At 35.3% G+C, this 26,513-nt stretch overlaps 1 protein-coding gene across 1 annotated transcript; it reads right to left on the reverse strand.

Annotated features, from left to right (window-relative positions):
- Positions 1-1,490: 1,490 nt before the first annotated feature.
- On the reverse strand, positions 1,491-25,074 carry LOC123694609. The gene is made up of 4 exons (XM_045640090.1): positions 24,755-25,074; positions 22,913-23,151; positions 2,465-2,561; positions 1,491-1,858 (listed from the first exon to the last, which is right to left on the reverse strand). Exons 1-4 carry the CDS (start codon positions 24,906-24,908, stop codon positions 1,644-1,646), a joined length of 705 nt encoding a protein of 234 aa, XP_045496046.1. The 5' UTR covers positions 24,909-25,074; the 3' UTR covers positions 1,491-1,643.
- Between the last annotated feature and the right edge of the window lie 1,439 nt (positions 25,075-26,513).

Consider the following 26,513-nt stretch of genomic DNA (forward strand, 5'->3'; position numbering starts at 1 on the left):
AGTTGGGAGAGATTCATATAGTCAATGTTGTGATAGAACACATTATTAGTGTAGGTATTTATCATGTTATTATTGTCTTTGAGAATGCAAATGCAAATTCTTTCGAGTTGAATTACTTATTTTTATGTACAACTGGAATATTCTTTCAGTTAGGACTTTATTATAAGTTCTTTACTAGCTTGGTTGTATAAAACAGAATTAATAAATTATCAAAATATTGTGATCATCGAACAAATATCCCACGACAGTAGTCAGAACTATGCGGGTTTCCTTTAAAAACGCGGGTGAAGCCGCGGGCGGAAAGCTAGTATCAATATATTTTTAACATGTCAAGAAATCATACAATACATATTCCACTGTGCACTGTGTATAATAACACACATATTTGAGTTATTGCTTATTAATACTGTAAACCTATGTTTATTCAAAAACTCGACGAGTCCACACTAGAATTTGTAAAGATATCAAAAAACGCGCATTACGTGATATAACTCGCGAGTAACGAGTAAGACTATGTAAAGAAGCGAACACAACAATTATATACTAAATAAACTACTTACTATACGAGTACAGATCTCAGTCCTTAAGCGATACATAAAATAAGGCTTTAAGTATGAAGGCACTACATATTTTACGATGCACTTTATAATTGACCCAAATATTTTATACAGAGTTCAGTGGATTACAATTTGGACAAACATATAAATATCCTTTTGATATAAACTAGAAATACATATAAGTAACCATTTCAATACATATTTTTTGTAAAATATGTAGAGCCTACCATTAAGTTATTTATAAAATAAATGCATAAGATTATAGATACAATAGATTCGGCAGTTTGCGCGAATTGAACACACGATAAGGCAGTAGTCACACCGCGTACCTTCCGCCGTCTTAAGGAAACAAATCGATTATATTTCTTGTTCATTTTTTAATATTTTCGAATATAAAAGAAAACGAAATATTTATTATTGAATGGTGTAAGCTTTAAGCTTATAGATACGAATAAATATTTTTCTTATTCAAGTTATCATTTTTCATCACGACTCAAACACACGTGTCCCGCGATCGATTTGTCTTCCTTAAGACGGTTGCGTCGTTCACAACAATACCCACGTCTTTCCTGCTTACGTTTTTATATTACTGTTAAAATACACTACATACAAAATTTAATACATTCAAAATCGAACAAAGTGTTATATACATCGAAATAGAGCAATTTTATTAATACAATACAATATAAATGTAAACCGCCGTAATTAACATCATCCGAGCCCACCGATCGACTCGGCCGGCGATTTGGCACCGGCACAATATAGATCGATAATTTCGTACATTATGCAACATATTGACGTCCATCACTCGACTATAAAATAAAATGGCCGCCCTTGAATTTTCACACCGCGGTTTATTCGCCGGACGTGCCGCGACAACGTATTTATATCGCGCAACATTCGAGTCGAACACTGTATCTGGGGATAGTTTTGGATCGAGGAGCGTTTATATTGACGAGCGGCGGCGGTTAGAGAGTGGCGGGTGGGGCGCGCGGGCGCGGGCGGTGCGGGCGGTACTGGCGGTACTGGCGGTACTGGCGGTACTGGCGGTACTTGGCGGCAGCACAGCGCCGCGAGCGAGCGCCGCTAGTCGCGCGCGATGGGCGTGCTGCACGCCGCCGCCAGCCGCCGCTCCACCGGCGACCGCGGGGACGTCACCCCACCCTCCCGCTCTCCATCCCCGGCCCCGGCATCCTCTTCCCCCGCGACACCCTCCCCCGCGCCCGCCGCTTCGCTCGCTCCGCACAGCGATGTGAACACACTACTAGATGACACTTCGCGGACGCAGCGACGCTGCTCAGCTACGATTAAAAAACATACATCAGTATTTAACAGAAATTTCAAAGTGAATTATGACATCCGCAAACGTGTTCATTTTTATTTTATTAGCATGTTAAAAGTTTCGAAAAACAAATTTTATGCGTATTCCGGAATCAGAGAGCGAAAGGTGGTTGTATGTTTTTGTTTATTGTGCGGTCGCCCACTGCGGTACTACGCTGAAAATTGCGTGACCGAAATCGTAACCGACAACAAATAACCTGTATCGATGGTTGGTATAATAAAAAACAATATTTTTACCTTCAACATTTTATGTATTATTGAATAAATCGTGCTGCTTACACTTTATTGTATGTGGTAACTTTTCCAATTATTTAAGTCACTTTAGTATAAGGCTCTATGTATTATATTGTTATCTAAAGCAATGAATACCCTTTTATTTAATACGGAAAGTACAGTTCATAATGAATTACAATTTAATAAATTGAAAAACAAAATTCAGAGCTTCATCATTTCTGCTACATACTTATTCACCGGAAACGTCATAACGCTTCCGACCAAAAAAACGATTAACTTGTTACTTTAATTTTGTCATCAAGATAAAATAACTAATTAGGGATGATACGCACCAATCATATTGTGCAGGTTGTCGATGACCACCTCGGTGTTATAAGTGGCATCCACCGCGCGCTGCAGGAACGCCGTCCACGTGCTTAGCTCGGCTTCCTGCAAACATGTTCTATGGTAGTTATGTGTAAAACTTTGCAAAATTCTATAGACTCTTTGAACGCAATTGAGTGACGGTTTGCCTCAGTATATAATATGGAAAACCAACCAACTCTAAAATTCTCGAAATATGATACTCTTATTATCCAGGCAGAAATCGTGTTTTACTAATGCATAGATCTTGTAAAACCATAAAGAATTCAAACATCCATTTAAATATAATCTCATTTACATAAATATTGTATCGGTATACCAGAAGCCATCTTCAGATAAGCTTAATTGACAATCTAATCGAATGGAAACAAACAGCCATTGACCAGTGTTCTGGGAAGCATCAAATCGTGCACTTGTGTCCGAAGCCGCCGTAAATCACCCATTGTATGGGTCGGTGTCAACGTCACCAGAAATGATCGTCACGTCCTATTTGTATACCAGCTTTAGCAGCACATTGTTTGCGGCATGTGGACCGTGACGCAGGACATGGGCTAGAACAAGACTGCTAACGCGAATCAGCCGTGACTAGACTGCCTAAAACAAAAACAATGGATGATTAGGTCATGAGCTGATCGCAGCCGAAGCACACCCTTTATTGTCAGGTTTATTTACATCAAACATACGCATGTTATACCAATCAGTAACGAATAGAGGAAGATCAGTATTATCTCACGATCCTAAAACTCTGAAGACGACGGATAAACTAGTGATTTTTATCTCGCTTATTAGTTAATCTCTCGCTCGTTTCGGCTACACGTAGTAACACTCAATCAATGGGTTCATTGTAAAAGTGATTAGCGCGCGTGTAGCGAGACAGTAGGGAACCGCTCGCGTCAGACTCCGCGGCTCCCGAAATAAAACATGACATCGCGCTGCCGCCTGGCAACTGGATGTGTTCAGATTTGCACTACCCGTTTATGACTATGTTACTCTGACAACTATAGTAATTATGGTTAACACACTATTTTAGACGTATCGGAGTTTCATTTTGTTTATTTACAACTCGAACTCATAGAAGTACATAATTTAACGTAGCGTATGATTTGTGAATTAACCGTTTTTAGGAATACTTTGTTGGTTGAGAGTTCGGAAAGTATAGGAAAAAGACTTTCTTTATGTTGAGTAATGAATGTTTTATTCGGATTTAGTGCCATTTGTATAAGTTACCGACATTGTGAGACAGTTGATATCACATGTGGTGAGAGTAACATTATCGTTACAGTGATCTATTGTCACACTACACCGCACCGGTCGGAAATCTTTTTCAAATATCTATTTTTATGAAATTATCTACAATGCAATTTTTTTTTAAATTTTGTGCCAGAAAATAAAATATTAAGATGTACCTACTTCCTGAAGAAAGATAAGCCGTGAAGTCAGCACTATACTCATGAGCTTTCCCTAAGCATTAAGGGTTTAGTGTCCTCATTCAAATTGCATAATAGTTATCTTTGGCCTTTATCTAGTCCCACTTTTTAATGATCAAAGTGCCCTTTAAGCACACCCCGGACACTCCATACAAAATTATCGTTTTGACAGTCACACTGTAGAGACTGCAAATGTGTGTGTTAACGCTTTATGGTTGGCACATTTTTGACTAGCGTAAAAAAAAATTCGCGTTTTTCTGATGAAATACATCCGTAAACAGCACAATATCTAACCATTTTCTACGAAAAGCGATAATCACAAATCCAAAATAATAAAATTACTTTAAGTCAATTTGATTAATGTTGTCAATCTTCGTTGCGTATCGTCCCTGTAGAAAAATATGGACCATTTTATGTCTGATCGTGCGGGGTGAGGTAAGTGTTTAATTTTGGCGGGAGGCGGAGAGTGTCCGTTCTGTAGCGTTTAGCTACTATTATGTATTCTGTGCTTTAAGGTAGTATCTGGGGCACGCATAATTTGCGTACAAAATATAAATAGTGGTGACGGTCACGGGCGCGCACTGACCCATACCCTTCACATTTATCGCTATGTTTTATCGTTATTTTTGGATACGGTACGAAAAGGTCGGGAGGGATTAAAACTAGGTTCTTAGTAGAAGATACTGACGATACGAAGTATGTTGTGACAATTATGTACCTATATGTATTTCATTACATGCACCATGCACCATGGTCCATGATTTTAATTTATTTAAAAACTAACCCATCAGAGGTAATCTAGTCGGATAATGTTTCAGTCATGAAACATTTACTACAGACAATTGTTCCGTAAATATGTAGGAAAAACGTGATCGTACCGTAGAAATGTTTAGCATGCAGAGTGTAACCCTATAGGCGCCCGGCTTACATAATGTAACAGATAGACCTCAAGGGAACCTGCCTAGATTTAGGACGTGTATTTTATTTCTTACATCTTGCCTACCTTATTTACATGAAAGGTGGGTTTATAAAATATTGCTTTTCAGTTAGATTGCATTCATAATAAAATATATTAAATTTTTATGTTAGTAGGCAATTATAATTACATATATATATTCCTCAATAAAGTTCTTTTCCATTATCTACTAAGATTCCGGAAATACTCGTGAGATCTACGTTTTGCTGATATGTGATGGTATTATAATATGATGTTTCCTTGCATTCTTTACGTTTACTATGCTTGCAATTACTTCTAGACCCGTGCGGCGTGCCTTAATGATTTCCTCTGTGGATATAAATCTCAATGGCACATGTCGTGCGATGTCACACGGTGTGTGTGATCGAATTAGTGGATTCAATGAGTCCTTCCTTCGCCCGCCACCTAACGTATGGCGAGCGATAATTTGCTGACGCCATGCACTAATAATAACTCTGATACACGCTTCAATAATAGATTCATAGACGAAAATTTTTATAACAGCCGTACTCGACATCCATGGAATCGTCTATCGGTGTACGCCCAGAATCTTCCATGAGAGTCTCATGAAAGGAGATAAAGATTCCAGAAATAAGATAAAGGTATAAAAGAAAGATGCCATTTAATAAAAATCAGATATCCAGATAAAGGAAAGAATGAAGCTGATATCGTACTGTTCCATAATATAATCCCGCCTTTGTTACGTAACCTTGATCTTGCCCAGCATTCCTCTACAACTTATAACATCTCCCAATTAGGCATGTGACACGTGCTTCGCTCAGCTACAATGAATGAAAATTAGCTAGTTATTACAGAAACGTTTCTTGTGATTTTTGTTATGTTTAGGGAAAGAAGTAAGCGACTCTGAAGCCTATAACTATTTTATTATCTTTCAGCTAATAATGTGAAAGTTTTCAAAAGTAAACAAAGAATACACTTTTGTAAAGAGATACATAACATAAACATGATATGTAGGTCAAAGGCTCTATTCGCTAGAAGATGTAAAGCTACTCAGCTCCGAGGAAAGGGGATCAATGTCAGCTCCTTGCAACGCTGGCTACGACTTGGAGCTAAGAAAGAAGCGATTCCTCATACATATAACATATTGGGCAGTCTTTTTAACATTTTGAAATTACCACTGAAATACAGTGGTTAAGAACATAGCAGAATGTTTAGAATGATATAATCTATTTCAAAGTATACAGCGTAACGTATACTAGTTACTGCAATTTATTTTTCTGAATATAAGATTTAAAAGTTTTTAAAAGTTAAGTTAGCAATAATTCCACTTCAGCAATTGTAACTTTTACTTATTAAAAAAAGCGACCTGCGTATCGTCATAAATGTCTAGACATGAAGGAAGTGTTCTACTAATACATTCAAAAGCTTTAGAATTTTTTTTTAATCGAATAATATCTAGGCAAATAGTTCCCGCTATATTCGTGGCCGTACCCTCCTCTGAATTGGGTCAGTCGTCGGCGCAAGGTTAAGGACTAGCGCGCGCCGCGTTACTTACACTGCCGCGCGATCCCAGCCCGCTATCCTTTGACCTATCACCTACCACATAACGGACTTGCTTGTACTTCTAATGTTGCTATATTACTAGAAAGTAGGAGTTTGTTAGGAAATTATAAATTATCAAGGGGAATACTTGTTTACTGATAAGTAACTTGTATGTAATTCGTATGGGAAAATCTGTGCTTTGCTAATGCTTCTTGAACTAAGTAAATTGGATATTGGGACGTTCATGAATTCAATTACTATAAGCCTAGCGTGATTTTAAAAAGATTTCTTAAATGTATATATACTTAAGCGTAAGGTATACATTTGAAAATGAATTCACTGCGCGTCTCTATTGAAGAGAAGAAATTTTACACAAAGATAAATTTAATGTTCCATTACCATAGTCGTTCAAAGAAAGTGGGTTGGTAGGATGCGGCGGGTCGCTTTGATAATGTTTTGTGAGGAAATTGAATTAATTTAGCGTCGGCGTAAATAGTACAGAGATCTGAGATCATCTGAGGCCGCCGGTGTAGGTGACCGAAATCACTAATTAATTATTATTAATTAACCTCACACCGACTTGCCAACTCAATGACGCCGAAATAATGAGACGCCATCTCCTTTGCGTATAAATGTTCGAATTATGCAAAGGATGTTTTTGTTTGTTCAATGTTTTCGTAATCCTGGGTTGGGGATTCAATATCGAATAACGATGATTGCTATTTTGTCCATAGATTTACCAAGCTTTTGGAAATGTGAATTACGATAACGTAAGCCCATTTTTTTGTGGCAGGTAAATTATCAGAAACAATAATTGCTAATTTTATAAAAGTAAAACAAAGCATTTTTTTAACCGACTTCAAAAAAAGGAGGAGGTTATCAATTCGGCCGGTATGTTTTTTTTTATGTATGTACACCGATTACTCCGAGGTTTCTGAACCGATTTACGTGATTCTTTTTTTGTTCGATGCGGGATGGTGTCGAATTGGTCCCATAAAAATTTTATTCGGATAGGCCCAGTAGTTTTTATTTTATGGGCATTTTTGCAAGTGCAAGTTTGAAGTCGGTTGTTTTTAACGCAGTTATCACTTTTTCAATACAAGAAATATTAAATTCACCAAAGCCGTGGGATGATCCTTTTCCCTTTTTAATTTATAATTATTTGCGTTTATAACGAAAATTTTAATCCGCGCTCCTAATATTCAATGCTCACGTTATTTGTCAGACAATCACTGTGAAGTTGTTGAATATTTTATTAGAAAACAGAATGAGAAAATATACATATTTTAACATACGTAGAAACAGAATAATATATTATCAAAGGGTCTTAGATCTATGTTAAAACAAATACTATTCAAATAGCAAACGTTATTTACCGCAGGTAACAGCGAATTTGCGATAAGATTGCAATATTAAATTAGGCATTGGGGACACCCTCGAGTTCTGTATCAGATAAACGAATAACGATATCACAAACAGACTAATGTTTCGGATCCGCGATAAGTTATCGAGACATGTGAATATATGTTATTGTGCTATTGGAACGGAAGACTTGACTTATATCCTCGTCATTTGGCAAATTTGATTACAATATTTTAAATCTACGTCGTTTTGTTATTAAGTTACAAAGACCGAGTAGAAAGCAAACATTAATAATTTTGACGAGTTAATCATGCGTGTGCACATTGTAGAGTTGTAGACACGGAATTGAAACAACGCTAAACTAAAGATTAGTCATATGAAAAGCCTCTTGTGGAAGGATTTAAATTTAATCATTAGAGTAGCTCTGATTTTTCAGAAGTCAATAATAAATGTAAATTAATTTATTTTATTATATGTAAGTTTGGTTTTTTATTATAAGAAAGCTTTTCAAAAATATAATATGAAAATGCAAAAAGAACAAAAGTATAACCGCACTCGTCGGGTCACCCACACCGCACACGCGACTGGGCGGTCGGGGTCCTGCGCGTGCGCTTTCACTGAGATTAACGCCAACAATAGATCTAGTAGGGCTGCCACCGCTTTAAAAGTATTCTTAAATTCGATTGTTTTCAATTTATCATAGACGTAAAATAATTAAATAAAGCTCAAAATTTAAAACGGAATGTTGATTGGAAGTTAGTAGAGCCATACTTTCCGGATAATTTTTTTTAGAATAAACTTTATTTAAGAATTGTTTCCAAAGACGCAATAAAGTAAACACATATTGTTTTAAAGAGATTTAAGGATTAACACAATTATATTGAATAATTACACTGGAGATTGGATATCAGATAAGGGATCAAAGTACTGGATAACAAAGCTCATAGTATTGTATTATGTAGAAAATCAGTTCAAAGCCCTTAATGTATATTAATCACGAATTTTCGATACACACTAGCGCCACTTTTATTTTTTCCATTGAAAAATTCTGTATAAAATTTACTGTCACGCAAACGAGGAAAAGCGAGAAATAGGAAGAGCATGTTGGGCTCATGAAAATTTTAATGTTAACGTAGGGAAAATAAATGATAGATAATATTGTAATGCAGTCAATTCGACACTTAATTGATGATACAGAGTATTGTATGAGCTAGGTGCATATCAATATTTCGTTTTAGAAACATTACATAAGTAATTATTGACCGGCAACCCTAATAGCACATTAGAAAGTGAAACATGTAAATCCCATGCGATATGATTGCGGTAACCCGACTTCCGTCACGGACCACGGTCCGCGGGCACCACAAAGGATAACTGTCGCTAGCGGTACACACACACACACACACAACACAATGCTGTAATTAATACGTACAACTATTGTCTAAAATCTAGAACACGTATGTGATCCGGTGTAATAAAATACTGAAAAAAAGAAATTTTTTGAATGACAGTTATCCGCTTCCGAGTTGTAACATATCTCTGAACTAAAAAAACAATTTGATCGATACAGGTTCTATAGTTAAAATTGTCGTAATACGGTAGACGGTAGCATTCAAACCATGAAAACATACTTCAAATACATGCTGTGACGATACACCCTCTTATATACTTCAGTACCAAACGTCAGATTCTAAACAAAGTCTTCTAGAATATTGGCACGTAAAAGATCTCAGAGATCTGCACATAGATACTGTGAAGCACCGAAGCGAGCTATTCATCGCTTGCCGGTCAAGACGCTGTAGGATCCCTCATCCCACTCGACGGCTAGGCACTAAGTAAGCACTAAACACAAAGCAGCTCTCGACTCGTCTCGACGTCGCTTACGCCACTTTATCCACGGAGCTCACTACTCGTGTCATTCTCCCCAAAATCCCAACTAATATTCCTCAAAACTCCGGGAGCAAAGTTCTTTTAGGTACCTCGATAAATATATGCATTGTCAAACATGAAGTATATTAAATGCGAACAAGCTACGATTCTCTCACGCATAGCTAAGCAAAGATGGTTCATGCAGACTCAATATAATTTCATGATGTTGTGTTAAAAGACTGGAAAATGCACCGGCATCCGTCCGAGAAAATTCAAGTATTAAACGCTTCACTGGAGACGCTGTCTACACGTATTTATGCATACTACGTGCGTACAACGTCTACACTGAAGATGATTTAAATCTTATTTAAATTATAGTTTATATTTGCTTGATCACGCAAAAAGCTTTTCTGGCACTTATAAGCCAGCCGTAAAAGGGAGATTATTATCTTTTTCGAATAAAATTATGATTATAATAATAATCCATTCCATCGACATGTATTTGTACCACATTTTTTCTTCATCCTCAAAGACACAAAGAAATCTCAGCAGCGGCCGTGTTTACAAAGCTATCGCCAATCAACATGATAGATTGTCGCCGGTCACTGACCGGCCAGACCCACACCTATCTATCCGTCTTGTAATTACTTCGATACGTTGCGTGTAATTATATAGATATAAATTCCCAGGTACATTTGTAAATGTCTTGGTAAGTAAAGGTTTTTTTTAAGGTGAACAATTTATAAAGTGTATATTTAAACTTAATAAGAATATTATGTTAAGGACGTTCGGAATTAATACTGAAAATCTGTCTCAAATAAGTCGTGCTCATATCTATGAAATATGCCGTGGCAGGCGCCAAATTCAATTTGAAGCGTCGTGAGGTACCTGATCTATCTATACCTATTATTACCTGATAATCAAGTTGTTTATTACGAATCCTGATGCTAAATTAATAGTAACGAAGCCATACTGTTACAGATGAGCTGACAGGTTAAAATCACCATCGTCCGTTAAAAATGCTAAAATGTTTAAAACTATGGACTATTTTAAATGGACATCAATAAATCAGTAAATTATCGAATTGATAACCAACGTAATATATTAATATCATAGGAATTTCGATTTCGTGATAAAAAGTAGGCATAGTAACAAATTATTTAACTAAATATCTCACAGCAACATGACCTTGTAGAACTGGTTCATGTGTTGAGAGCCTTACGCCTATATCGGGAATTAGGTATATAACTAAAAAATAAGACATGTATCGTAGAAAAAAAATTAATACGCTAGTGGAAGTAACGAGATAAACACTATTTCGTAGGAATTATACGGTATACCTATAAGTTTTACAAAACTCTGAAAACCTTATAGGTTCAATTCCACAAGAATCATTTTACCGATAATCTTGACATAACTGATGATTAAACGATGAGTTATATCAAAGGCAAAGCTTTATCATGCGGTTATTTAAATTTCTTCAAGAATATTAACAATCTTATTTGCATGATTACTGTGTTCAAATGTCGGTAGCTATTAAGCAACGGAATATTTTCGCACCAACAAAAGCTTATGAAACGGAAAGTTTTCAGTGTGCTTTTCATCTCTGGGTTATTGTTTTAATACAAACATTCACAACCAAACAAAACCTATTCAAGTGTAACAATGAGCGGAGTGCAAACAAAAAAGAAAGTTGTACGTGCAAAATTATTTTGCAAAGTATCCGTAACATAAGATATAAAATATTCGATAGGAGCCTATCAGCTGAATAGTGTTTAAAAGATTATCGGCAAATGACAATGGTCTGCCGACTCCGATTAGGGCCGTGTATTGAGGTAAATCGGTCACGTGCTGACATTCGATATTATCGCACAAGCCTGTTATCTAATATCACTTTCATATTGTATCGTGTGCTATGATTTACAAAAGTTCAACACTATCTCTAGATTAGATAAGAAATGGCTACTGTCCATTTATCAACTATTGTCTGTCAATGTTCTTAACTTCTTTTAGATAACCGCTAATTCTGGCTCCTAGAAGTGAAGTCCTAATTACTGTTGTATAGAGTTGTGAAACTTCTGAAGTTTAATTTAGAAGCAAACTAAGTTGTGCGTGACTTTCCACAGCGAGGAACGAGCCTATAAGTTCAAAGTCCTAGATGCGTAGATTGTAAAAACTTGTTCACGTACAGCCAGTTCAAGTACTGGAACATGATTTTCACTTATAGACTATTAGCACAATGAACTTTGTTTATTTTACTTATTTTCAAACTATTGTGAATTTCAGTTTCCAACAAAACGTCTTTCTCTAAAATGAATCCACGTCAAGGTATATTAAAGTGAATGATATTAAAATCGTGTAGACTAGACGTCGAGACGAGCGAGCCGGCAGTCGGAAGCCAGCCGCCGGACATCGACTTTATTTGATACACATACTCATATGAAGGCAGGCGAGACTTAACAAGATATCAATAACGATTTGACTGATCCTTATTAAACGCTAGATTTAATTAAAATTGACTGTAGTCATTTATATCATACATAGAACATACACATATTTAGATTTGAAGAAAAAGAAGATGATAGTTATATTAATTCGAATAACTATGAAACGGTACACATTCGAATAACCGCTTGGAATACGGGTTGACATTTCTTCTGAATACCAGTGCCGAGATTTTCCTAATGCAAACGTAAAAAAAAGATGATACCCCAAATATTTAAATTTCGTAAGTCTGTTCAGCTCTTCCTTTATTTACTATTGTCACATAATTAACAACATTTCTTACGAAAATATAGTACCTAGTCAAGTCCAGTGCTATATGTGTATCGACTATCGACCCAACTCAGGTTTACTCCCGCATTTCACTGGCTTCAGCACACCGCGAGCCGATTTCCCGATTACCTTTAGTCTACCTGATCATTATACAGTATTATATATAGAGAAGCCATTCTCTGTCACGCATATCCTTAATAATAATTATTAATAGTCACCGGTCGAGTGTGGAAGACTATACTGGACGGTTTTAATCTTTAAATTAACCTTAATTACCTTCCTAAGTACAAATAAAGGGTTGTTTTATTCAAAGCTGATTCATTTCTACACTTGAGAAGCCTTCAAGTGGATAATTTTGGTTACAATTCGTAGAACGCATAACCTAAATTGTTATTAAGCGTTCTAACGTAAAATTCAGAACACTTCTTCAGTAATTCGATCCCTTAATTATCTTTATAGCAACATATTCGCGGTGACATGGCGTGATCACTGATCGGCAATTATGCGACATGTCTCGAGGTCGTTAACAAGATAATTGTCCGGCTCAATTGGCCACCTCACGACCACCTCGCTGATTGTTTGCGATGTGATTTCATCGACGTCTGGCGCCGACCACATGCATACATCCGTGCAGGAAACGTAGAATGAAGGGTCGAAACCATGTGGTTTATAGCACTGTGCACTAAGGTAGAACAAATTCAGATAATGTTATTTATGTAGGTACCTACTCTTAGTTGAATGGTTCGGAATGATTAGTTCACATTATTTAAAGCTGATAAGTTTTTTTACCAAGCATTACAAATAAATTTAACATTTCTTATTCCATGTCGTATCGTAATTTCCGAAGAGTCAAAAAATTCTAATATTACATTTTCACTCTGTTGCAATAAGCAGTTGCTATGAAGCACTATACACATCATGCACTATAGAAATAACTATGACTAGTCAAAAGCTCTTCAGAAAAACAATAACCTAAAATCGATGTGTATCTCGAGTGTTGGCAACGAACACAATGCCTCCTCGGGTCCCGGCCTTGCTTCGTTCACTTCCTACGACCTCTTTGTTACAAGACACATGAATCCACGGTTTCACACGCCTTTTATTTTACAATTAAGCTCGAGTTAACCGACCGGTGACCTTAAACATTGGACAACAAGCACGCATTATTGCGTAAATTTAATTCAGATGACGAAGGTGATTTTAATTTTTTATGGGGACCAATTGTTCCATCATAACATAGATGGAGTACATTGTTTCCTTTTATTAAATTGTATGCAACAGAAGGTCAAGATCTGGTTACGAATACGCATAGGTAAGCCTTTCTTTTTATCTTAACTCTAAGCTTATCTTTATAATCTACATCTTATCTAATTCTAGCTCACATATCTTGTGACATTCACCAACTAGTTAACTCATCAATTTCCTATCGCGTGTAATGTTTCGAATTAGGATGATCTTGGTAAACGTTCTGACATTACCCACGATGAGCTGGACAAACGCCTGCAAGTGGATAATCGCGGGAAATGATATCATCACTTTCTCCACGCTCTGAATCAACCGCAAGCTTTAACGCTTCTCCGAACATTGCATTGTTTGCTTTTAAATTTGAATCTTTTCCGCGATCTCTTAATTGATCATTAAGCCGGCCTTAATCTGCGTTCATCATGACGCGGACGCAGTGGCCCAGTACTGAGTTTGGACACGAATTCTCATTTCTCAGAATAAATAAGGATCCATACCTGATATTTTTTTAACATTCAGGTAAATAATTTCAGGGTTCAGGTTCGTTTCATTGTATTCCTTATTTGTTATTGAATCGTAACGCATTTAATTTATTTACATTTTTGTTGATTTATCACAGAATTAAAATTTTCTGCTTCATGATTATCATTTTAAATTACCTATGGCAGAGGAATGAACTTTTTAAGCTGATAATTTTAAAAAGTATGTTAAGTGCTTTTCCAATTATATTATTCAGCATTTGCTCTCGTCTTCAAAAGGTGTAATGGTAACTCATAAAAAGTTTTCTCATTATACTTTGGCAAGCAGAATAAATAATACGTTTAAGTACAACCTTAATTTACATTTATTCTACTGAATAAATGTAACGACGACTTCTGAGTGTAGAAAAAAATACATTTTTGGTACTCAAATCATCAAATCTGTAGACAGAGAGATATTTTATGTAAGGGGGGATTGTTCAAGCGTACGATATAACATAGGACAACACCGATATACATACTACATACGAAAGATAAATCATTTGAATATTGACTAAATATATTGCAGCATACACTCCGTTTCATTATACACCACAAATACTACCTGAATATCCCCTTACCCGCAAATAAATGCGGTTCTCACTGAATTAACTCCGCGATTGGCCACAGTAGTTAGTCTAACTGATTTGATGGATAGTTAGCTGAACGTGAGCAATAACAAGATCAAGTGTGAAAAATTGCAGAGGTCAGCGGGGGCGGTAATCATAGAGCCGGGTTAACGGACCCGAGGTCAACAAGCCACGAAACTTGCAGCCCTACAGGCTACACTTTGCGGATGGTAATTGCTTATTTGCTCATTAGCTATATCACGACTTTGCTTACAGATTCAAAGTTCAAACCCTCTCTCGCTTGCTAGTTTTAAACAATGAATGAGATGTGCGTATCAATAGCAAGTGAAGTAAAGTTAAGTAAATAGCGGATGGGATTTTCTTCGAATTTTTTAACATTATCCTACCTCAAACATTTTTTGCTGCTGTTAAATGACGTCAAAAATATAATATTAAATTTTCCATTCCCATTTAGACTACTTATGATTGTTTTCAACCGATATTTATTACAATTTACAATGCTCAAAATATATTGGCAGCATCATGCTACTTGTAAGTAGTATGCGATAAGGCCACTCATACATAATTCTTACGTGCTCTATTTCTTCACGTTCATGTCAAATAATAATAAAGTAAAATGTGCATCTATTCATAATACAGTATCGTGTTCTCACTTTTTTCAGTAAAACAAGCGACCTGTAAACTTTAAAAGTTTGCTAGTAACTGATTAATTATATTTACTTTACAGGAATGAAGTCTCTTCTAAAGAATGTTAGAAACTTGATTCTAGAACTTGCTAGATTAACTTTTAATTATTAATACGGTTTTATGTTTAAAATATACCTAAGCAGAAATTTCTATGATAAATTTTCTAACGACAACAACATCTGAAAACGTTTAACATTTAATTGTAACAATATTTGTTTCAAGATTTTTCAATCACAACGACGAGCTTTCCCTCAGTTTTTGGGAAGAACACAAATTACCAAAATATCGTCAACGCTTTTTCCGTCGTACCCACGATATATCGTAGCCAACATATCGTCAAGACCCACAAGGCACGCGCCGTAGCCTGTAAGTGTGTCAGCTAATCACCTTTACATGGCTTTACGCATTGTTTCTGTAAACCGATCTCGGACACTCAATGTTGACGCGATCGTTAAATAATTCGGGTTCACGACACGACCGCGATTACCTTTTATTTTACGTGTTAATGGCGCCTAGTGACTAAATTTATAAATATAAAATACACATAGCTATTAGCCACGGAATAATCGATACAGAACCTACTAATAATTAACAGAGAACAGACATTATTAAAATTTTGACTGTGGTATTGTCTCTTGATTGCGAATATCTGAAAACGTGTTTTTTAGTTGCTAAATACATACTTATTTGCTATAATTTAGGCTACGTTCATAATGTAAAATATAAATGTTACTTAACTATGTTTATACATAATTGTAGATTTCAATAAAGCGGAAGATTGTTTTAATGAATAAATTATATCGTAACAGTATAACACATAAAGTTATAGTTACATAATATGCAAATGAAATAATATAAATTGATGTGTCTTTGTAATAAGAACATTTAAATAAAATTTTACAGGCGAAACATATTGCACTACATTTCTTACAAAGTACCAAGAGCTTGAGCTAATTTTCTGCTATCATAAAATCGTCTCTATAAATGACATCATGTGAAAGTACAGAAAAGTTACATTTGAATTGAATACATAATATGCGTACGATTAGCCGGTTATCCCGCGGAGAAAGCGTACATTTCCTCCATTAAGGTGTAATTGTCGCATGCGCACAAAAACGCAGCGTTCCGCGTATTTGTGCTGAGTGCATTAGTTCTCAGATGTGACAGGAAATACTAAGCAACCATTAGGCGGATCCACATAGAGCGAGCAGCCTCGCGAAGAATCAAGTCAGTGTGAAGATTAGTTCAGACGAACAAGATGTGTGAATATGACGCGTCATGTCATTTTTCTTGGTCGAGTAAGGTCCCAGCTGATTCGCGTAGCCATTGCTTCGCGAGGATGCTCGCTGTGTGGACCCTGCCTATTGACTTGCGTATATAAGCACTCATAGATTCTTTAGCGTTTTTATGTACATTAACGGCATATGGCATATAGGTAATGTGTTTCGTGGAAAAACCACATAGGTAGGTGTTTTTTGTAGTGATTATAAATTTCGGTTTCAAATTTGTACTTGATGGTAAAAAATATATCATAATAATTGACTTATACAAAACGTTATACGTTAAGGGGGGTTAGGCGGTCAGCGAAAATTCAGCTATTCGGGCCTGAGGTAAGCGGTGAGGGGGTCCGCGTTTAGTATGGAATCAACGTGCTCGAAACTAAAAATCGTAAGCGCCATTCACATTTTTATCAAAAAGTGAATGAAAATATTTAGTATTTTCAAAATCTAAAACAGTCACGAAATCGACAAGGTAAATACCTATGTATTTGTGATTTTATACGAATTATTATCGTAAAATACGGTTGTAATGAGCATTTATATGATATTTTAGAAGTAACTTCAGGATTTTTTTTTATCGAGCAAAATTTTTCCAATCGTGTTTTGGAAACAGTCATCCCATCACACATACGTTCTGTAATACATATTAGAAATTCCAGTGTGAAAAAACTTCAATATTTTCAATTATAGCTCATAGAAAACAGTCCATTTTGCCGTGTTCACCTACTAAGGGCCCTTAAGAAGAATTAGATATACATGTAACGAAATTTATAGTGGACAAACATTTTAAATACTTATCACTGTTAAAAAACATGTAAAAAGCTTTTGTTTTCATTTAACCAAGGTGCATTAATGAAATGAGCAGTTTCAATAAAGTTGTTTCTTGTTTTCAATGTATCGATAATATTTCTTTTGTCAACTTTCCTCATACGGTTACGAATACCATGGCTGGGACTCGTGCTGGACAGCGACCCGACACAGTGACCCACTACCACTCTACCACTTAGCACGTTCATTAATCAACTGACGGTATTATTGATACTATTCAATATTCATCGAGATTTTAGTGTACAGTACTGTTAGAGAAATCGTCATAACTATTGAGGCAGGCATGTGTGAGATTCACGGATAGTTTGCCTTGAAACTAAGAGTTGAACAAACATTATTAATTATTCAATGGTCAACATCGTAGTCTATTTTAACAGATTTACGTAAATCTTTTTGTCAGGATTATAATTACATACTTACAGTGAATTCATTTATGGTTTTTTATAACCGGTATTTTGAGCACTATCGAGTATCGTACGTATGATTAGTACTACTGTATATCTATTTAATTAATGTTTGTAAGTGCATCATTATCATATTTCTTACAAGTGGTCCGCCCCGGCTTCGCCCGTGATACATATTTCGCATATAAGGTAGCCTACGTCCTTTCTCGGGTATCAAAATATCTCCATAGCAAATTTCATGCAAATTGGTTCAGTAGTTTAGGCGTGATTGAGTTACAGACAAACAGACAGAGTTACTTTCGCATTTATAATATTAGTATGGATTATATTAACATTTTTAATCAAAGCAAGTGCTTCAAAGCAAGAAATTGCGGTGAGAAGACGAGATTGGCATGTATTGGTACCAGTAAAACAGATATATCTTTTTATAAAAGATTACCAAATAATTGTTACGTTCTATACAAACAAAAAAACATTAATAATAACTTTACACAACTACGTATTTCAGCAAGTCGGCAACAATCTCTATTAAAATAGCAGGAAAACAAGTAATAACCTGCTAAAAAATGTCGAGTGGACGTGTTACAAAGTGCACACTCGCTAACGAAGGTTGCCTGAATAGCCCATCTAGACTGCAGTAATTACTCCCCGCAACTATGCGAGATTATGTGTCGCCTAGTTTCAGCGAATAGTTGCTCTCAATGCTACAGGCTCTTAGTGTTTGATAACTATGCGTGTAAATAATGAAAGATCATGTACATTACAGAGGTATGTTTGGCGAAAGCTTAGGTATCATCTTGGGAGCTATTAGAACGATTATCTAGGAAGTCTATGCAACATTAGGAGCATTGTAACAATGAAAAAAGGTCGCAATATATATGCGAGAAAAACTGAATAGTTAGGTAGGTACCTAATATAAGTGGTGATTTACACAGGGTCAGTAACTGACTACAAATTCGACGCAAATCAGTGCTGACCCGAAAAAAACCCTGTGTAAACAGATTTGAAGTCAGTATAGAGGCTTGAAGTCTATGTAAACAGTTAAAGTCAGTCGTGGCGCCGAAATTCGGCGCCGCGACTGACTTGTCTACTGACCCTGTGTAAATCAGCGTCGCGGGTACTTATTACTTCATGTTAAAACAATATATTGTTTAGCAATAACAACTCAATTTATTAAAACCAAAAGTTAGTTCGGAAAACAACTCAGTCAGTTTAATTGCTTGCGAATAATTATTATAATTATACGTTTCCTACGTACATAGAGTACTCACTAATTAAAGGAGTTAAACTGTATGAATGTGTGGTCAATTATGAAAAGACGTTAAATGGTAAAACAAACATTTAATACAAGTACAATTATGTTTCTTTTAGCATGCGCTTATTAGTTAGAAAGCATAAGTTAATGAAACGATAAAATCAAAAAGCTCGTTTATGTACCTGTACAATAACATTATGAAAGCTATTTTCGTTTGTCTTTCATATTTTAATACAAAATTACGTTTTAGATAAATATCTAGATGTTGATGATCCTAACCTGTTACATAGAGTCGGCTTGCAAACCCGCGCAATCTACAGCTCTACGATTTCCTAAACACTCGCATTGTCAAGGCATTGTGAATATTTCCCACTGTTCGGCTTTTTGCGTTGTGAAGTAACACGAGTCTATTAGATGTCATAAAAACATAACGAATTGTTATTATTGCCTGTACATTAAATATCAACGATGAAAGCGTAATGTTCACGCACTGATTTTCGACGTTTAGTTGTAGATATGATGACGTATTAATTTATGCCCGTTTTTATCTTCATATAACCAAAACACTTTCATGACTCTATCGTTCATCGTAAATTATTGACACTAAAAAACAACTTATCGATAACAAGAAAACAATTTCAACTTCACAAAAAGGAATAACATTTAATCCGGAATAGATGGCTTATAAATAATAACAACCCGACCTTTCCATAACAGAAGTATCGGTCTATACTTGAAAGTTAATATTTAGTGGGTATTTTAGATATATGGATTAACGCGCAATTGTAAACAATAGATACGAAAGTTATTTCATTATAAGTAGATCAAATGATAACATAATTAATGTGAGTTAACCAAAAATGATTTTACTACAATAATACCGCTCTATTTTAATTTGCATCGTTTCACAATATACATCATTGCACATGTGTATTTATAGTTTATTTGTATTGAATTATAATGAATACCGGAAAATTCAATTTAATAGAAAGTAGCTCTGAACCTGTTCTAAACGAAGTAATTATACGAGTGACTAACTTTAATACCACTTGTTTGTAAACAATATAATTAACTAATTCTGTAAACTTCAAAACATTCAATTAGTTTTAAATATGAAGCTAACATTTAATTAATTAAGTATAATTTACGAGACGTCTTGTATTTTTATCAAAAGTTTTAATAATTGTGAATTCCCATTCAAATTCGTGGAAGTGGAATGGAAAAAACAACGGTCGTGTTAGCGCCAACAAAGACGTAGCTTGTGTGTAAAAAGTTCATTGTGTTTTGCAACAAATTGAATATAATGTATCCAGATACATTGCCCTCTGGTAATAGCTTTTTTATTAATGTTTTACCCAGGAGACAGCTATAATTATCAATATTTAGTAAAATTGCAAGAAAGTTGCGTGTTTCGTGTTTTACTTTTTCGTTCGATGAATTTTGTCATACGTATGTATTGAACAGGGTTGCTGACCCCTAATTTAAATGATAGGGGGATCTAGAAACCCAAAACGCTACTTAAAACTATTCGGGACTTTGAAGGACGATGCAAGAACCAGACGATGCAAATATCCTGTTTCAAACAGGATATTTGCATAGCATATAATTAGTTTTTGTATCCGTAATACCGCGTATTCTATGAGTTGATTGATGAATGACAATCTGAATTATAATTCTGTTGAATAATTTACGATGCATCTCAATAAAGTTTACGTGAGCATCATTCTTATTAACAACATCATGATGTATATTAACGACATAACAACGTACCCAGACGCGTCTAAATAGGTTTAGAGACATTTATTTTCAAAAGAATTTTACAATTCACTTATTCTTATTAAATAGTGTTAACTTGTACACCTTGACAAAAAAGTTAAAAACTTGCGGGTGAGCGGAGAACTACTCTGTGCAATTATATCGTCTTATGACGGTATGGCTGTGTAATATAAAAATTCAGAACCATATTCGCTTGTAACATACTAGCTTACCGCCCGCGGCTTCGCCCGCTTTGTCTAAAACCTAATAAATTATATACTCAAACCTTCCTCTTGAATCACTCTATCTATTAAAAAAAACCGCATCAAAATCCGTTGCGTAGTTTTAAAGATTTAAGCATACAAAGGGACATAGGGACATATAGGGACAGAGAAAGCGACTTTGTCCTATGTAGTGATTTACAAGCGGACATATTTTCACCCCTATTGCAATTAAGAGGGAAAGTCCATCACGGCATATCATTAAAATGTACGTCTCGCGTGAAATGCGCTCAGCTGTCGCTGTCGTTTATAATTTATATTAATTTTATCGCTTTCTACTTACGATATGTTTCACTTAAGATAACACGATCGGAATTACAATTGCATTGTGCCGTGATATTTACTTAGACGTTATCGTCGTATCTTGGTCGTTATTACAGTTATTTGTGTAATTATATTGGAGTACTCACTATTAGTGCCAAAAAGGCAAAATAATCTTGGCACCTTGGCTCTGTGATTAGTAATCAGTAATCATTGAATCTTTTAATTCGTACTTTACGATGCAAAAGATTCAAACTCTTATTATTGTTTTCATACAAAGGATTGTTTTGGAACTATTTTCTTTTTCAAGAATTTACTTATGTAGTCCTAAAATTTATTGCAATTTCAGCAAGTAAATCTTATTTAACCTTTTTAAATTCTCTATAGACTATGGGTCTTGTTACATACGTTAAACAATTACAATTTAGTTATGTACAGCAGTCATTAATTGTAATTAGAGGGAGCGAATGCAATGACAGGAAGAGAGGGGAGAGTCAAGGCAACGAAATGCATTTTAATGTTTTAGGTTTTTACTATATGTACCTATATATATTACGAGCATTGCAGCCAGGCATAATAGGGCGATATACATGATAAATAATTCATTGTCTATAAAAGACAAGGTTAAGATGAAGTCTTTACTGTACGGTGTATTTTTTAAATAAAAAAAAATATAAGTTGTTTCAGAATCCTAAAGAATTTTAACTAAATCAAGGATAAAAATTGTAAGTTCACAATCCTGTACACATTTTCCACAATAGTATTCCAATAAGTAAAGTTTTCAACGACGTAATATATGCGAGTTCGATTGTAGAAACCTAGTACGAAGGAAATGAGGAATCCCGCAGGACCGATTGGATATAACTTCATAAGGCTTCGAAGGAATAAGAACTAGGAACGTATAATATGGATCACTGTCTAGGGATAGAAAATGCATATTACATACGTGATATTTTCTATGGACTTGTTTAATGAAATCTGCATACATTATAAATTATAATTATTGTATGTTTTCTGTAATAAATAATTAACTAATGTATTTTAAATTTGTCTTTATCTGGGATTCAGTCCTAGCAAACAACAATTTTGCATCTCTATGTTCCTACATACCTAAGAAACGTTTAAATTTGTTTGTATGTATTTCTTGTTTACCACGAATAAGTGAATTCTATTCTATTCTATAAATAATATTATAATATAATACGATAAACGGCCAGCAATTATTGTTACTTTAGGATGTAAATGTGTGTTCTGCGTGTGTGCGTCTGCGTGTGTGCGTCTGCGTGTGCGTCTCTGCGTAGTGCGTACGCACATCCATTTGCGTGCGTTGCGTATTTATGTGTGTGCGTGTTTGCGCGCACGTGTGCGTGTGCTTGCGCTAACGCCTGGTCCTCAAGTACTCACCATCTTGGCGAGCATGTTGTCCATCTGCGGCTGGTGCGCGGCGGTGAGCAGGCGGCGGATGCGCGCCGCGTTGGCGACGCACTGCGCCATGCAGCGCTGCAGCGCGGCCGCCTGGCGCACGAGCGCGGCCGACAGCGGCACTGCGTCGCCGCCGCGCAGCACGCTCTCCAGCACGTGCGCGTGCGTCGACACGTAGTCCAGGCAGCGCCTCAGCTCCGCGGCCTCGCGCTGCTGACGCTCTGTGCACAATGACACTCATTGTAACCAAATAGCAAAGCAAACAAAGAATATGTCAAATAGGTTTATCAAATAGCTGTGTAGATACATTATAGTCTGGGCAGCAAATTAATTATACTGCTTTGAGCTGCTGACACTCTGAGAACAATGCCACTCATTTTAACCAAATTGTTTTTATTTGAATCATACAAAAAAAAAACACCGAGCAAATTGAGAATCTCTTCCTTTTTTAAGTTAAAAATACGCAACATCAATGATTCTTTGATTTGATTGAATCAAAGTGACAGCCTGGTTTAATAGTGCAATCAATTGAGAAGATCATTGCAACATGTATTGTAAAAACGGGTTGCCTGGAATAAATCTTAATCAAATAAATAAATTCCATTTTAAATAATTAATTAGTGTATTTATTAAATAGTTTATTTATTACATAAAATTTTGTAGTTATTCATAAACTTTCCCTTATACGAATACTATATGAAAATTTTTTTTTTTTTTTTTTTTTTTATGTCAGAGCAAGCAAAGGAGCAGGTGGGCCACCTGATGTTAAGTGGTCACCACCGCCCATAAACACTTGTAACACAAGGAGTGTTACAGGTGCTTTGCCGGCCTTTAATGGACAAATACGCTCTTTTCTTGAAGGCCCCAATGTCGTAGTTGTTCGGGAACACCGTAGGTGGCAGATCGTTCCACAGTTTCACCGTACGCGGAAGGAAGTTGCGGGTGAAGCGGACAGTGGTGGAGCGCCAACCATCCAGATGATGCGGATGGAACTGGTTTTTACGGCGTGAGGTCCGGTGGTGGAACTGTGCGGCTGGTAAAAGGTGGAACAATTCCTCAGAGCACTCCCCATAGTAGATTCTGTACAGTATACAGAGAGACGCAACGTCTCTCCGCACTGACAGTGGAAAATGAGTTAATATTTTTTCTGTTGTATGGAATAGCTGTTGCAATATAATTTACATGCCTAGTTAAAATGTTTGTATTTATCAGAGAGCTTGGGTTGGCATATGGAGTGTACAACAGTTATTATCAACATACATTAATTTAATAAAATACTTCATTATATTAAAGAATCTAATAAAATCAGATTCTCTATAATATGAAGATCTGCAGTGGCAAGATATTATAGGCTTATAATGATGATGGGAGACCTTTAATTTAAAAAGTAAGTTATTTTAAATTATGGATGTAAAAAATTGTTTAGTTGATATTGAAAAACTCATATAAAAATAATATCTTTCACTTTCATACATACAGGATTTCAAAATTAAGCAAAAATCTGTAATATAGTTGGAAATCAGTATGAAACAAATTCATTTACTTATAGAAACTTATTGTGAATTAATTTTTATTGATTTAATTCCAACACATGTGTAAACATTTGCTTTTAATTAATTTAATCAAAAACACTTGTTATTAATTTTTTCAATATCATATTTTTATGACTCCAAACATTAATTTATAAATTTAATAAGTAGAAAAACAGGTATCAAAATATTAGTACCTATTTAATTTAGTAAAATATTTTGTTAAAGTCAATTATTCAAACGTAAACAACAACGGATAACGAAGTTATATCAAAAATAGAAAGAGATATTTTACCGTGAAAATCATATATTTTTTGAGTTCGTCGTTGATATTTTTCTTCCTGTAATTGTCTTTCAGCCTGAGCTTGTTTATCCCGTGCCTCCAGGACATCCAAAAAAGAAGAAAACAGAGATTTCCTCTCATTTGAGTTTGTAACGGTTTCTTGCATTTTAAAATTAAATTTCTTTAAAACTTTGAGAAAAAGGTGCCCTGATTTTATGCACTTATAGTTTGGAGCGTCTGTACTCAACAGAGGTATTCAGGAAAGTAAGTAATATTGCTAAATTAGGATAAAAATTAAAGTAAACTAAACCAAAACCACACAGCCTCACTCCGACCCCCACGGACAAATACTGATAAACAAACGTCAAGGTTTAAACTTCAACCGTCAACGTCAAGCAGATAAAAATATGGTCGCGTTCTTTTTCACAATAATTTTGTTCATTTTTTATTCAGTACATTAACAAAAACTGTGATATTTTTATAATATATTCAAAATAATTATCACGGTATATAGATTTAAAAATTGGAAGCCTTTATTCGAAAATTAAACCGTTTTTTTTTAAATATAGTTGCCTCAGTTTAACACTTTAACCTATCGTTTAACTGATTTGATTTAAAATAATATTTAAATTATAATTTAAATCAAAATCTAGATTTTATGAAAAACGACTTTTTGTAAAATGTCTTATGGCGTATTCAGAAAGAAAGCTGGAAACTTATAAGCGCTTACCGGCGCTCGTCAGCTCTGGTAATAGTTCAGGATATATCGCCCATTTTTGCAAGTGACTACTATCAAGCTAATTTTCCGTTTGTAGCTTTATTTTGATGAGACGCCCAATAATTTCGTGTACGAAAGTCTCGATTGTGGTAGCTAACAGAGATAACAAGGATAAAAATTTTTGATTTGTTGGTTCTCAAATATTTATTACTAACTGAATTATTTTTTTGTTCAATCTCAAGATAATTACCTAAATTATTCGAAAAAATATTTGTCCTACAAAATCTATGGTTGGTTCAAAGAGTCCCCCTTTCCAAAGTGTATTGATAACGAGGTCATCATAAATGATTACTAACAAGCTGCTTTTTTTGTTTTCACTTAGTTAATGTTTATATAATTCAACAGACATATTGTCCTACAAATTGCGTAATAAATATTTGAGAACCATCAAATCAAAAAATTTTATCCTTGTTATCTCTGTTAGCTACCACAATCGAGAGTTTCGTACGTAGTATATTATTATTAGTCTGTGGTTTCGTACACGAAATTATTCGGTGTCTCATCACAATAAAGCTACAAACGGAAAATCAGCTTGATAGTAGTCACTTGCAAAAATAGGCGATGTTTCCAGTACTATAACCCGCGCAAGAAAATATAATATAAACACGCGCCGATAAGCGTTGATCGGCGCCGACAAGTTCCGACAAGCTTCATCAGCGCTTGGCGCTGCCATATAAAATTTGTTTTGGTCTGCTTCAACCTGCTTCCTTTGTGTAGAACGAACCAGCGCTGACAAGCGCCGATAAGCGCTTATTAAGTTTCCAGCCACTTTCCAGCTTTCTTTGTGAATACGCCCTTATAGAATAAGTTGAATGTATAAAAACGAAGCATAGATAGCGTAAAATGGAATAAAATATGATGACATTACAATTGTCATTTAAAATATTGTGATTGGATGTATGCATTTGTCTGCAATAGAGCTGATTTGTGATTGGGTAAAATATTAATGACAGATATAAATGAAAACTAATCGTGAGTGTTAAAAATTGAAGC

The sequence above is a fragment of the Colias croceus genome, chromosome 9, assembly GCF_905220415.1.
Source record: "Colias croceus chromosome 9, ilColCroc2.1".
Taxonomy (NCBI): Eukaryota; Metazoa; Arthropoda; class Insecta; order Lepidoptera; family Pieridae; genus Colias; species Colias croceus.